The sequence below is a fragment of the Miniopterus schreibersii genome, assembly GCF_964146895.1.
Source record: "Miniopterus schreibersii genome assembly, chromosome: 19".
Taxonomy (NCBI): Eukaryota; Metazoa; Chordata; class Mammalia; order Chiroptera; family Miniopteridae; genus Miniopterus; species Miniopterus schreibersii.
In genome coordinates, this window is record NC_138119.1 from 26,978,685 (window position 1) to 26,992,433 (window position 13,749).

The 13,749-nt window shown below is 48.7% G+C and overlaps 1 protein-coding gene across 2 annotated transcripts in view; it reads left to right on the forward strand.

Moving 5' to 3' along the window:
- KCNH1 (potassium voltage-gated channel subfamily H member 1) overlaps window positions 1-13,749 on the forward strand; it is a gene marked incomplete at both ends in the record, with an annotated part of 265,348 nt that overhangs the window by 186,972 nt on the left and 64,627 nt on the right. For both annotated transcript variants that reach the window (XM_081121280.1, XM_081121281.1), the window contains 2 exons: window positions 945-1,144; window positions 6,439-6,691. In XM_081121280.1, coding sequence (XP_080977406.1) covers window positions 945-1,144; window positions 6,439-6,691 — 453 coding nt within the window. The remainder of the gene's footprint in view (window positions 1-944; window positions 1,145-6,438; window positions 6,692-13,749) is intronic.

A 13,749-nucleotide genomic window follows, 5' to 3' on the forward strand; every position in this document is an offset into this window, starting at 1 on the left:
CGCACGCCCTCCTGTCCCTGGCAGGTACCATAGTGCTTGGCACATGGCACATGGGAAGCATGTGTATAATATGAGCTCTGTGGGCATGCCTGGGAGTCATGGTCACCTGGTGGGGAGGTTTCCTGGAAGTGTTGGCACTTGAGTTTAGCATTCAAAGGCAGATGGAAAGTAGAGGTGGAAGGTGGGGTTTTGTGATGACATAACGGCCCTCCTTTGTGACACTAACGTGGGGGAGCAACGGGAGCACAGAGCATGTTCTTGCTACATCTCAGAGGGGATCTAATTTTATTCTCACCATATCGAAGCCACACTTTCCCCCCAGGAGTCACATGACAGCGAAGTGGATTGTGGTATTAACATGCACCTGAACAACAAGCTCAAAGCAAAGAGAGAACATCCTTTATCGCTCTCGGCACTCTTGCTATTATTTACCTATTTATTTGTGATTACACATTCCAGGTCTGTCCCTCCGCTACACTGTTCGCTGTGTAAGGCCGGGACTGAGTGTCTCATTTGCCCCCCTGTCCCTGGCAGGCAGCATAGTGTTGGCACATGGCAGGGTTTGATAAAGATCACTTGCGGATAGGTTTGGGTTTGGGCTCCTAGGGAGCACATGGGAGCACATTTGATTGGTGGCCTCAGGCATAGCTCAGACTTTATGGGGCTTTACAAATGAAGCAGCCCCATTGCGCCCATCCCCCGTTGCTCTCTGAATCATAGCTCTGGCCCCGGTCGTGTCAGCTCCTGTCCACCCTTACCTTGTCCTCCTGGTCTGGTGTTAGGAGTTTCTTTTGGGGGGTCCAGTCCCAGAGGCTCCTGGGGTGAGGTTCTCCTGGGAAATCAGGAGGAAGCACCGGCCGTTGGCCTGCTCTGGGGAAGGCGGGCATTCTTGGGCCCTGGTTCTGGGACCACTCATGTGTTGTTTCTTCCCTTCCTGCCTCTAGCACTACTTTATGCCACCATCTTCGGGAATGTGACAACCATTTTCCAGCAGATGTACGCCAACACCAACAGGTACCATGAGATGCTCAACAGCGTTCGGGACTTCCTGAAGCTCTACCAGGTGCCAAAGGGGCTGAGTGAGCGCGTCATGGATTATATCGTGTCCACCTGGTCCATGTCCAGAGGCATTGACACAGAGAAGGTGAGGAGGGCAACGAGCTCAGATAAGCCCCCTGTCTGCCAGCTTTCCCGGGGGACCTGGGGCTCTCCTAGGGCAGGGGTTCTCCAACCTGGCTGTGCCTCAGAATTCACCTGGGTAGTTTTGGGTTTCCAGGTCCTACCTCCAGAGAGTTTGACAGCTTCCAGATCAACCTTGCTCAAAGACTAGCAATTAAGAGCCATTATTTAAGAAATTGGAAAGGCAGGGTGTGTCTTCTTGAGAGAAGAGGGACTGGAAGTCTTATGTGTCCAGGGCAGAATTTCCCAAATTCGTATGATGACAAAAATCCAGGCCACCCAGGGTGCGGTCGTCAGTATCACTGATTTTCTTTTTGCCTCAGGCTAGGATGGCACAAGATGGCACAGCACTGCTACTGATCCTGTGTTTACTGAAACTTTTGGTATTTCATTCCTACTATCACTTTTGCTACTATTACTCTTCTTTCTATTTAAATCCGCGCCCGAGCATTTGCCTTCCTCCCTTGGAACAGTCGGTTGAGAGTTGACCGTTTAAAAGGAAAGTTGAACTAAACTTAACTGGTTCCAACTTAAAAGGAGCGGTACTTTGGTTTTTGCTGAACATCTGCCACGATCACAGCAGCAGCGTAACAGTGACCCTGCGGCACCAGCTGCCGCGACGTGAACGTGCGTTAAGCACAGACGCTTCCTGCGGGCTCTGGATCCTCGCTTCACTCGGGCTCCACCCTGCTGCTTTTTCTTGAAAGGGGTAAGGGCACAGAGGCCCGGCTAATTTTATTAGCGGCCCCTGGTCGCAGAGTTAGGGATGGCAAAGCCAGGATGTGAACCTAGTTTGTCTGACTTCAAAGTTTGTGCTTTTCCTACTATTACTCCTTTTAAAAAAAAAAAAAAGTCCTCACCGGAGGATATGTGTTTATTGATTTTAGAGGGAGAGGAAGGAACACAGAGAGAGTGAGAAACAATGTGAGAGAGAAACATCAATTGGTTGCCTCGGGTATGCACCCAGACCGGGGATCGAACCACAACCCAGGTCTGTGCCCTAACCAGGAATCGAACCCACAACCTTTTGGTGTACGGGGTGATGCTCCAACCAACTGAGCCACCTGGCCAGGGCTACTCTTTTTTTTAAAATTTAAAACATGTAGTGGAGGGAAGACGGACAAGTGCAAACAGAGTTGCCCGCATTTCTCAGACAGCAAGACATTGGTCAGGGATGATTAGTCCCCGGCTTTGCCGGTCACCTGTCCCAGCTGTGCCTGTTGTTTGCTCTGCTCTCTCAACAAGGCCGTGGGTTCTGTGGGTGCCTGGGAGCTGCTGGAGCAGAAAGGAATGTTGATCTCGGCCCTGGGTCTCCTTTTCCCAGGGGCCAGGATGCCTTTGCAAAGCTGCTTGTGGGAAAAGCCCCTTCCCCCTCTCACGCAGGGCTGGGCTGGGCGCTGCCTGGGAGACAGCACTGTCAGCATTCACGCTTCCTTCCCCTCCCTGTAGCCTCCTGTCCCCGCAGGGCTTTGGGATCTGCGGCAGGTTCAGATCTAAGTGAAGATGGGATTCTGTAGCAGCTCACTGCAGAGCCCAGCCTGGCCTGGGGCGGCCACTCTCCCTGGCCGGCCGCTCTGTGGAGAGGACCAGTCCCAGGGACCCAGCCTCTCCATGGGTCCCCTCTCCTCCATGCTGGGTCAGAGTGGTCAGTGACGACCAGGGGAGCCAAGGCATGTGTAGGGGTGTGTGTGTGTGTGTGTGTGTGTGTGTGTGTGTGGTGGGAGGGTGGCAGTGCTGGGCTCATTCAGTTTACCAGTATTTGGCTAGTGACGTTGAGCATGTCACTTGTCCTTCTGAGTCTGTGACACCTGGAAGCTAGATGACTTTTAACACTAAGGCCGACCTCTAAGGCCCTTTGGGCTCTGACCTTCTGGACTTCAAAGCCTCCCTCAGCTGACCCACTGCCCTGTGCCGTGAGCACATCAGAAATGAGAGCCCACGTACACCGAGCCCACGTGTGCCGGCTCGGGGCCCTCAGGAGACCTCTGAGCTCAAGTTCAAAAATGAAGTCTGGGGGAAAAGCTAAGTGTTGCTTCAAGTTTGCATGGCTACTAAGTGTTAAGGCCAGGAATTGAATCCAGGTCTGCCTGCCCCAAAAGCCCGTCCTCTCGGCCATGCTCCTGTCCTGCCCAGTCTGGGGAGGCTCCAGGAGCCTCCGTGGTGATAACTCCCTGTGGCCCTTGAGGCCCCAAGGACCAGCTGGGATAGTCTTTCCTCAGAACCAAGTAGAAGGGAAGGTGGCCCATTTCAGGACCTCTCTCAGAGACAGGAATTCAGGATCCCCCACCCCTCCCAGTGTGGAGCCAACAGGAGAATGGTGGGGGTGCCCGATGGCTGAGCCGGCCCGCAGCCTCTCTGCTCCAGGTTCCCTCTCCTCTGCACGCGTGCTTCCCAGCGGCTCCGGGAACGATGCCCAGGGATAAAACTCTGTCACTGTGCCAAGGCTTCGTTCACTGACAGCCTCTGCCAGCAAAGTCCAGCCCAGGGGAAACCAAATATTTAAAGGTGAACTTCAAAGACTAAATCTTGGTTTTAAACCACTGGGCACAGTTTTGACATGACATGTAGCATTCTGCAATCCCTTGTGTTCTGTTTGGAGAGAGGAAGATCCAAATTAAATCCACATTTCTACAGAAGTCTTGTTGTAACGAGCTTTAAAGAGGAAAGCATTAGCCAGCACTCTGCCCAAGCACCGGCAGCCTGAGTTTTCCAGTCTCGGCCAGTCCTCCATCCCCTCTCCCGGAGAACATGCTGACCGCCTCAGCATCCTGCAGCCCCAGAGCGAGAACACAGGGGCACACAAAGGGAGGGGACTGGCATCCACTGAGTCCCTTCCTGGGGCCAGGTACTGTCCCGGGAAGTGTGCTGGGTGGATGTCATTTCATTCACTCTTCATCAGCCAGTGGTAGCTGTGTGCATTTTGCAGGAGACGCCCAAGTGTAGAGCAGCTAAGTCACTTGGAGAGGAAGGAGGTGGGATTTCAACTGGTGCCTTCTTTCCAGGGCCTCCGTGCAGAGCACAGGGGCACCCGAGAGGGGTGGGATCTGAGCGAAGCTGTCCCGGGCAAGGTGAGGTTGGAGCTGGGTTTTGAAGGAGGCTGAGGGATTCCAGATTCCATGGTGAGCTGCAGACGCAGAGGCAGATGGCTCCTGCTAAGACAGAGAAGCAGGGATGGGAAAGAAATGTCCTCACTGGGCATGGTGGATTTTGTGCCCCCAGCTTTGTTCATAGGCTAGGATGGGAGAAAGGATTATTTTAGGAACACTCCAAATTTCTCTGAAAAAGTCCACTTGGACTCTTGCGTTGCTTAATGTGGAAGGAGCTGTGCAATGGTTTCTTGCAAAAATTTTGTCTGAGGAAATATCTCTGCCCCTAGAAAAGGCTGATAAAACTGTCATTTCCTTGTAAGATGAACCCTACATGGTCTCTTACAGTTACCATGTTGCCTTGATTTCCTAAATGCTGAGAACCAAATCACGAGCCCATGTGTTTGGGGCAGCCACGTAATACAGAAAGTGGTTAGCATCCCAGACCAGGCTCTGGAGTCCCGACCACCTAGTTTGAGATCTCTGCTCTGCCAGTTCCTGGCTGTGCCACTTTGGGCAAGTTATTATCTTCCTGTGTCTCCGCTTCCTTATCTGTAAAATGGTACAATAATAGCACTTACTTCCTAGGGTTTATGTGGGGATTAAATTAGCCAATGCAGGTAACACTCGAAAATGTAACATCACACCCCTCCCTGACTTTCCCTTCCTTCTTTACTATTCTCTTTAGCACTTACTACTAAATTTTACTTATTTTGTTTATTATTTGTCTCCCCCCACTAGATGTCAAGTTATGCCAGGGCAGGGATTTTTTTTCTACTTTATTCTCTGCTACCTTCTCAGAGCCTAGAAAGATTCCTGGCATATAATAAGATGCTCTATAAATAAGTATGAAATGAATGACACACTCTAAAGTGCTTAGCAATACCTGGGACATAGTAAGTGCTTAGTAAATATTACTCTCTGTCTTTCTTTAAATCACACCCATATTCCGTCCATCTGTAGATCATGTCAACTCTATCTTCAGAATATATTCTGAGTATGATCATTTCTCACTGGCTCCACTGCCAGCATTCCAGCCCAATTCCCCTAAGCACTCACCTGGACACCTGCAGGAGTGACCTGACTTTGATGTCTGAGGCTCACAGGGAAGCCAAGGGAGGCCTCAGCCCAGCGGCAGCGTCTAGGTTCTTGTCTCCATGCAAGAAAGAATTCAGGAACAAGACAGAAAGATTCAGTAAAGCACAGAGGTTTTATTAAAGTGAAAGCACACACTCAGATAAGGAGTGAGTCTCCCCAAGCGGTCTCGGGGGCTAGGCTTGTATTTTAAGATGTGGTTCTGGGCAGAGTACAGGTGGATAGAGTGAGGCACCACCTTCCCAGCAGGAGGGGGAGTTTTAATTGTCTTGTGGTCTCTTCTGGAAGCGTACTGGTGCTGGTTTCCATACAGAGGAGGAGGGAGGAGGGCCCAAGTCCCTCAGTCTAGCGAACCTTCCTCAACTTGATTCCTTGGCTCCATTCTCGCTCTCCAAAGTCAGGACCCTCTAACTCCACTCTGTAGCTGCAATAACCCTCTAAAATATCCGTCAGGTCCTGTCACTTCCCGGCTTAATGTCTTCCAATGTGTCCCCATCACACTCAGGTAAAATCAAAGGCTTTTCATACCTAAACGTCTCTACATGCCCTCCTGCTTGGTGACCTCCTGAAACTTATCTCCTTCCCCTTTCCCCTCATTCACATTGGCTATTGCTCAGGTCTCTTCACAGCCTTTGTTATTATTCTGGGATGTTCTTCCTTCACACGGCTCCCTCTGACACATTATGAAGGTGTAGGCATAAATGTCACCTTCTCAGAGAGGCCTTCCCCAGCTACCTAGAGATCCCACATTAGGAGGGGATCATTGGAGGGAAATGGGGGAGACATCTGTAATACTTTCAACAATAAAGATAAATTAAAAAAAAAAGTTCCACATGCTTCCAGCCCTCCACTATCGGGACCCTCTTCTGAGCACCAAACACAGATTTTCGTGGTCACAGCCTCCCAAAGAGAGTAAACACCATGAGGATGGCACTGTGACTGTCGTGTCCACCAGCGCCTTGCTTGCAGTCTAGCCTAGTGGGGGTGGCTTCTGCCCCCAGGTGTTGCGGGGCAGTGGGCTGGAGGCCAGGATGAAGAGGACCCTGACACTGTTTCTTCCCTTCCTGTGCCCGGCCAGGTCCTGCAGATCTGCCCCAAGGACATGAGAGCCGACATCTGCGTGCACCTGAACCGCAAGGTGTTCAAGGAGCACCCTGCTTTCCGGCTGGCCAGCGACGGCTGCCTGCGGGCCCTGGCCATGGAGTTCCAGACGGTGCACTGTGCCCCGGGGGACCTCATCTACCACGCTGGAGAGAGCGTGGACAGCCTCTGCTTCGTGGTCTCCGGCTCCCTGGAGGTGATTCAGGATGACGAGGTGGTGGCCATCCTAGGTAGGTGATGTTCCCTTGGCTGGAAGGAAACTCTGCTGCTTAACTACTGGGCAGCTCAACACCACTGCGGCCTTCAATCAGAGATTGCACCGCAGGGCAAGGCCAACTGTTCGTTTAGCATCTATGCATCTATCCAACAAACAAATATTTGAGTGCCTCGTTCTTGGCAGTCCCAGTCCGAGGCACTTGGGGTATTGCAATGACAAAAATGGGTTTTATACCCTAGAGACGCCCAGTCTACTGGGGGAAGCTGAACAAATAAGCAAACATTTGCATAGAGTGGAAGGGGCATCTAACCCAGTATTTGAGTGTGGAGAGGGCTCCTTGGAAGAAATGACGTGCCTAAGCTGAAAAATAAAGGTTGAGAGTGAGTTAACATGGAGAAGAGAAGGGACACAGGAGTATTCTAAGCAAAGGGGGGACCATGTGTGAAACCCCTGCAGAGAGAGAACAAGATTCATTTGAAGAACTGTGTGTGCCAAAGACTAGTTTAAAGCAGGGGATAGGCTCAGTCAGATTTATGCTTTTAGATAAGTGGCTGTAGTTGCAGCTTGGAGAGTGGATCGAAGGGACAAGGCTGGGATGGGTAGGTGAGGCTGGAGACACGTTATCTAGGAGGCAAATTGGGGGTGAGCAAATCAGAGAAGCAAATGAAGTGACGTATTTTAAAAGTAGACTCAACAGGACTTGTTGAAGGATCTACTGTCAGGGGAGAGGAGTCAGTGAGGAAGGTGGGGTTTCTCACAAGGGTAACAGGGAAGCTGCTCTGCTCTTATACCCTGTTCTTTTGTTTTTTTCTAATCCTCACTTGAGGATATTTTTTCCATTGCTTTTCAGAGAGAATGGAAGGGAGAGAGAGAGAGAAACATCGATGTGAGAGAGACACATCGATTGATTGCCTCCTGCACATGCCCCGACCGGGGCAGGGGATTGAGTGCAACTGAGGTACATGCCCTTGGTTGGAATCAAACCCAGGACCCTTCAGTGCTCTGGCCAACGCTCTAACCACTGAGCAAAACCGGCCAGGACTGACATACACTGTTGTAGGGAATGTGAGAGAAGACCAGGGGTGAGGGACACGTTGTTATTTTGCATGTTGAACATCAGTCGCCTTTGAGAGATTCATCAGATTGCCGGAGGGAGCTACAGAGCAGCTCTTGCCTGGGGCGTGTCTACTCTTTGAGTGGGCAGGACATCATAATAAGAGCTGGTCATCTATTCTGCACCAGGCATTTCACCTACAGATTCTCAATGAATCTTGAGTGTAACCCTCTGAAGTGATTGTATGATCCCCATTTTGTATATGAGACAATGAAAGCTCAGAGAGGTTAGGAAACTCTCCCAAGACCTCACAGCTGATGAGGCCCACGCAGCCAGCATCCTGGAGTCCCTCTAACTCCAAAACCTCTGTCAATCCATTTTGCAATAACTCAATCCTAATGATAATTTGTGTAGTTTGCTGGTCCATTAAGTTGCCAGATGCTGCTAAACACTGTAGACGTATATTTTTATCTTTTACATATGATGTTTTAGGAATCTGAGGCAGGGAGATATTAAGTTACACTGAAGTTAGAATTGAAATTCAAACTAAGTATCTAGACATAGATAGTGTTTTTAAAAAAAGCCCAAACTTTGCTCCTGCTTGACCTTCCAATGCATGAGTATGCACCCCTCCTCCTGCCACCCGGCCCCAAGGGAACTCGCCCTCTTGGTTACATTCTGCTGAGGTTAATAACCAAGGACGATTTCTATTCCTTCCGCGCGTGCTGGAGACCGGGATGGAGCCTGGGTGGGGGCGGAGGCTGACACCGTCTGCTGAAATAAGTGTTCTGGACTCCTGGTGTCCATTGAGCTCTACAGACAGAGTTATTCTGGTCCTTGCCTTTCTCATCCACACAGACGGGAGATGTGACTGTGTGTAAGGAACAGAACCCATGAGCTGTACAGCTGTTGCTTTACTGTAGCTGCAGGGAAATGACACTTATCCCTGCCATCACTTAGTGTCCTTGATAAAGGGGACTTTCCATTGGTAACAGCAACCGGGGTGTTTGCCCGAGAAGAAGAGTACCTAGTGTCCAGTAGGCTCCCCTTTGAATTTGAATTGGTGCTTTGGTGTAGGGCATCTTTCACCCATCCCCCCACGGGTAACTCACCACATGCCTTTCCAGGGAATACTGTCCGCCCTATGTGCTCATGCTCAGGGCACCCTCACTGATGTACCCTAAACAGCGGCACTCTTAGGAGTTGGGGATGAACACCTAGGCATGGACGTATGACAGAGCCGCAGAGGAGCAAGGAAGGCAAAAGACCACGTCCAAGCCATGTCCCATTCCCCTCAGCCTGGGCTGCTTATGGGGAAGTACTGGGGCTTGATGAGTGTTGATCTACTTGGTCAATTGACTGCTTCTCTAAATCCAGCCTCTGCCTCGGCCCTTCCTGAGCACCCTGCCTGCTGCCATTAGCAGTGTGGATGGGACCTCTTGAGATAGCTCAGCAGCTACGGGTTCAAACTGGTTGTTGCCCTCAAGCTGTCCAGACTGGAAAAAACATCTTCCGTGTGTCCCCAGGAGCCAAGACATTCCAAGAAGCCCTGATTCTATAAAAGGGCAATACAACTTCTTTGAGTCAAACTGACCTCTGGGCCAAGACACATAAGGGATTCCAAGCTATTTGCTCTGTGGAAACTTAAGTTTAGAGCTATTTTTCTCTAATTAGAATATATTTTGCTCAGTAAACTGAAATCATTTTGACTTGCAAAAGGGGTCCAAGCATCAGATGGATATGAGAACTAGATCTTTATTGCCCTTCGATGCCCTTCAGTTCAATCCAGCCAACATTTATTGAACACTTGCCAGACACTGTCATGGGGGTGGGGATGCAGCTGTGGACCAAACATTCGCCCAGCCTTCAAGGAGTTTCCGTGAAGGAGACTGATTGTTATTTTAAAAAGCAACAATCACACTGCTTGGTAAGTGTTATCACCGAGAGAATGCAAGTGCTTCTAGAGGGGCTTTGGACAAGTAATTATTGAGCAGCTACTGTGTCTCTGGTGCTCCAGTGAGGAAGAGAAATAGCCAGGTCATCTTTAGTTATCACAAGGAGTCTTTAAAAAAGGCCCAGAGCTCATTTTTCTCATCTGTTCGGTCTCTAGCCTCTTGTTATCAGTTCACTCATTTACATTCTGCTAATTGTTGCCTCCTTTCAGTTCTGATATTCCACCCCCAATCTCTGTTTAATTTTAGCACAGGCTCCAAAAATGAGGAGAAAGGTCACTATTCATAACTGAGCCTGTTTAGTATGTGTTTAAAAAGAACTCCTTCTAATAAAAGTGTTCTAAGAGTGTTTTTCAAATTTTGACTGCAACTCACCATAGGAAATGTTTATTACATCATGAACTGCTAAATACGTGCACACACCATTGTACATAAAACTCAGTACTTATCTTTCATATAATTTTATTTTTATTGTAGACAGTATTACAGATGTCCCCATTTCCCCCCCATTTGCCCACCTCCACCAAGCCCCCACCCCCTCTTCCCTCTGATGCACCTGGCATTTTCTATTAAATTCTATTACCTTTCACTTAAGAAGAAATTGACTGCCATGACCCACTAAATTGATTTATTGACCTGCTCACAGTCTGCAGTTTAAAATCATCGTCCCACAAACATGGACTATATCTTGGATTGAAGGCCATGCTGTGTCCTGAAAACATAATATACTAGATAATCTCTTATGATCTTCGTTTCTTCTGATGTTCTTTGCCTTAATTTTGAGATGACACCTTCCCAAATCTCCTTTTGGCATTGTCTTACAAGTCAATGTCTTCTCAAATTTAGTTTCTTGGTTCTTTAAAATATACTTAAGACTTCAGCATGTGTATTTTTTAATGATATTTTTAAAAAATAATTTTCTTCTAGTTTTTCATAGATATCAGAATAAAAAAGCACAGATATCCATGTTTGCCCCTGTCCAAGTAGTACTATTAGCATTTGCAAGTAACTTGTTATCTGTTTTGTGTTACTTGACCATAGTGGATGAGTCACAGGCTTTCATCAGGGCTGTGCTTGAGTGTGGTCCATCTCCCTGTGTTTCCATCTTATTTAAACGATCTTGTTTCACTGTGATTTAGTGTCTCTGTAGTAACTTTTATGGGTTTTGTATTTTAATGCTTAATTCATATCTTAATCATGGATCGTCTTGGGTCTTTTAGTTTTGTTTCATTCTATTGCACAAGACTAAGGTCATTTTGGCCAGGCTGCCTTGAGTAATGCAAAGAGCCCCGGACCTGCGCTGGAGATGTACCTGTAGCCCTGGCTCTGCATGAATTCCCTGCAGGAGTCACCACGAACTGGTTGAGTCCAAGGCTTCCTGGGATTCTACCAAGCCCATCACATTGCATCAATCACGTGTTCACTCCTCTGTCTCTCCTGTGAGCTGAGATCCTTTGATTTCCTATCTCTCGTTTGGTCCCAGCACCTGGAAGGCACCATCGGCTGTTTGCTGAATTGAATTGAAAGGCAGTCTGTGAAAGGCCTCGTGGTCCAGAATGAGGGTCTGGACTTTCTCTTGTGGGATGAGGGGTCCAGAGAAAGTTTTAAACATGAGAGTGACATGCGGATCTGGTCCCACAAATACAGAGGCATGGAGGCTAGCTAGCAGGCTCAGGTGGGACATGAGGAGGGCCCAGGTAAGGTGGGAGGGAGATGGGGAAGAAAAGCGGTCCAGAGATATCAGAAGAGGGAGAACCTCCAGGATGTGGGAGATGAAGAGAGGGAATCGTTTCTGGCAGCGACTAAATAAGCAACAGAGCCAGGGGAGAAAGAAGAGACGGAGGGGGAGGAGGGGTAAAGATGATGGTTTAGTCTGTTGAGTCTGAAGCGTCTTTCTGGAACAGATCTGGGCATGGCTCTCAAATGGAGGAAGCTCTTCTCTCCCTGTGGCTGGGCCAGAGCCCAAGGAAGGGGAGCAGCCACGAGGAAGGCCGGTGGGCAGACCCGGCTCATCAGATCATCTGAGTTCGTGTTCTGCTTGCAGTCCTGTCACTACTGGACTAGGATTTAAACTCTCCTTGCCTGGCCAGGCGTAGCTTAGGGATTGAGCATCAACCTAGGATCCAGGCGATCCTGGTCAGGGCACATGCTCGGGTTGCGGGTTTGATCCCCAGTTGGGGTGTGCAGGAGGCGGCCGATCAATGACTCTCTCATCATGAATGTTTCTATCTCTCCCTCTCCTTTCCTCTCTCTGAAATCAATAAGGATATATTTAAAAAATAAATAAATAAACTCTCCTTAAATGGACACATCAATGTGTAAATGCTTTTACACAGTTGGCGTCTTTTTTCACCTAATTTGGAAGACACGCTCATCTTTGCTTTAAGTAGTTACTTTGGATCCATTGACCTTGCTTGGATGTTAATGTAACATCTATTTATTTAGCAACTATCACAGCTTAACAAGGTGTTAGCCTCTTTGAGTCTGGGAGGGATATAGAGAAAATCCGTGTCTTGGATGAATGTTCTGTCCCATTTGGGGAGATAAATGCATGATTAGGGACAATAAGTGACACAGGTTCCTCTTTCTATAGACTTCCTGGAGTAAACAAGGAGATGTTCATGGAGGAGGTAGAAGTTGACTGGGCTTGTTGGGACCAGTAGGAATGTTTAATAGACAGGGTCTAAGAGTGGGAAGAACAGCCTGAGCCTCTGCAGTCATTAGAGGTAGGATCATAGAGGCATATTCAGGGACCAATGTGAGTAGACAGAAGAGTTTCCATGTGGGCCGGTGGTTCTCGGTGTGAGTGAGCGTCACACTGAGCTGGAAAGCTTGTTCCTGGTGCAGGTTCCCAGGCCCTCCCTGTGGATTTTGATTCTGCAGCTGTAAGCTGGGGCCTTGGGATCTTCAGTGTCATGAACCCTCCATCCCTCGGGTGATATAATTGAATATGAGTAGAGGACGATACCTTGAGAACACCGCTGTAGACAGTCACTTCTTGGTGTTTTTTGTGGAAATGGGTGAGATGATGATCCTGTAGAAAGTAGGCTTTATTTTATTAGCCTAAGCCATGTGAACTTGCCAATTTTCAGCTATTTCTGACCTGCCAAAATGGTAGGATAAACAACTAGTGATCTATATACAAGGGAAGGAGGGCCCAGGCTCTGGTGGTGGCTCTGTGAAGATGGAATCAGGATTTGGACACGTGAGGTAGGGTGTTCCAGATGGAAAGAGTGGTGGGAGCCGAGGCCCGGGGAAGGGTGTGCTTCGTAATGAAGAGACTAGCATTTGAGCTGGAACTGAGAGCCCTGAGGGCAGCAGTGGGGCCTGGGGCTGGAGAGGCAGCTCAGGGCTAGTCTGTGGACGTTTTAAATGTCTGCATAAAGAACTAGGCAGTGGGGAACCACCAAAGGTGGCGAGTCAACTATGACACTGTTAGAGCTGCGATTTGTGAAGATTACTGAGTTAGACATACAGACCAGGAGGTCATTAGATGACTACGGCTTATAGTAGAGATGAGAGGTGTGCAGGTCTGGGCAGCGGAAACTAAGAGAGAAGTAGGGTTTCCCAATAAAACAGAGGACACCCTGTTAACTTTGGATTTCATATAAAGAAAAAGTCATTTTTAGCTTAAATACTTCCAAACAGTGAATGGCATATTTATGATAAAAAATGTTATCCATATATCTGAAACTCAGCTTTAACTGGGTGTCCTGTATGTTTATTTGCTAAATCTGCCCACCTTACATGGAAGGGACAGGTGGATGAGACACTGTGGAAGGAGAGTCTGAAAGGTTGTGAATAATGGGAACTGAGGTGTAGATCGAGGGAGGTGAGAGGTGATGCTGACATCCGAGTAGGTAGAGAGATGGAGACATCGGCAGGAGGAGGCTTCCAGAAGACAAGGCAGTGAGAGAGCAAGGTGATGTCTTGGTTTTGACTTGTTGATTTAAAGACCAGTGGAGTGTCCAGTTGGAGTCTTCATCAGCTACTCAGAAAGGTGGGGAAAGAGGCCAGGGCTTAAGGCAGAAATTTGAGATTCAGAAGAAGGAATGGGGGGGGCGG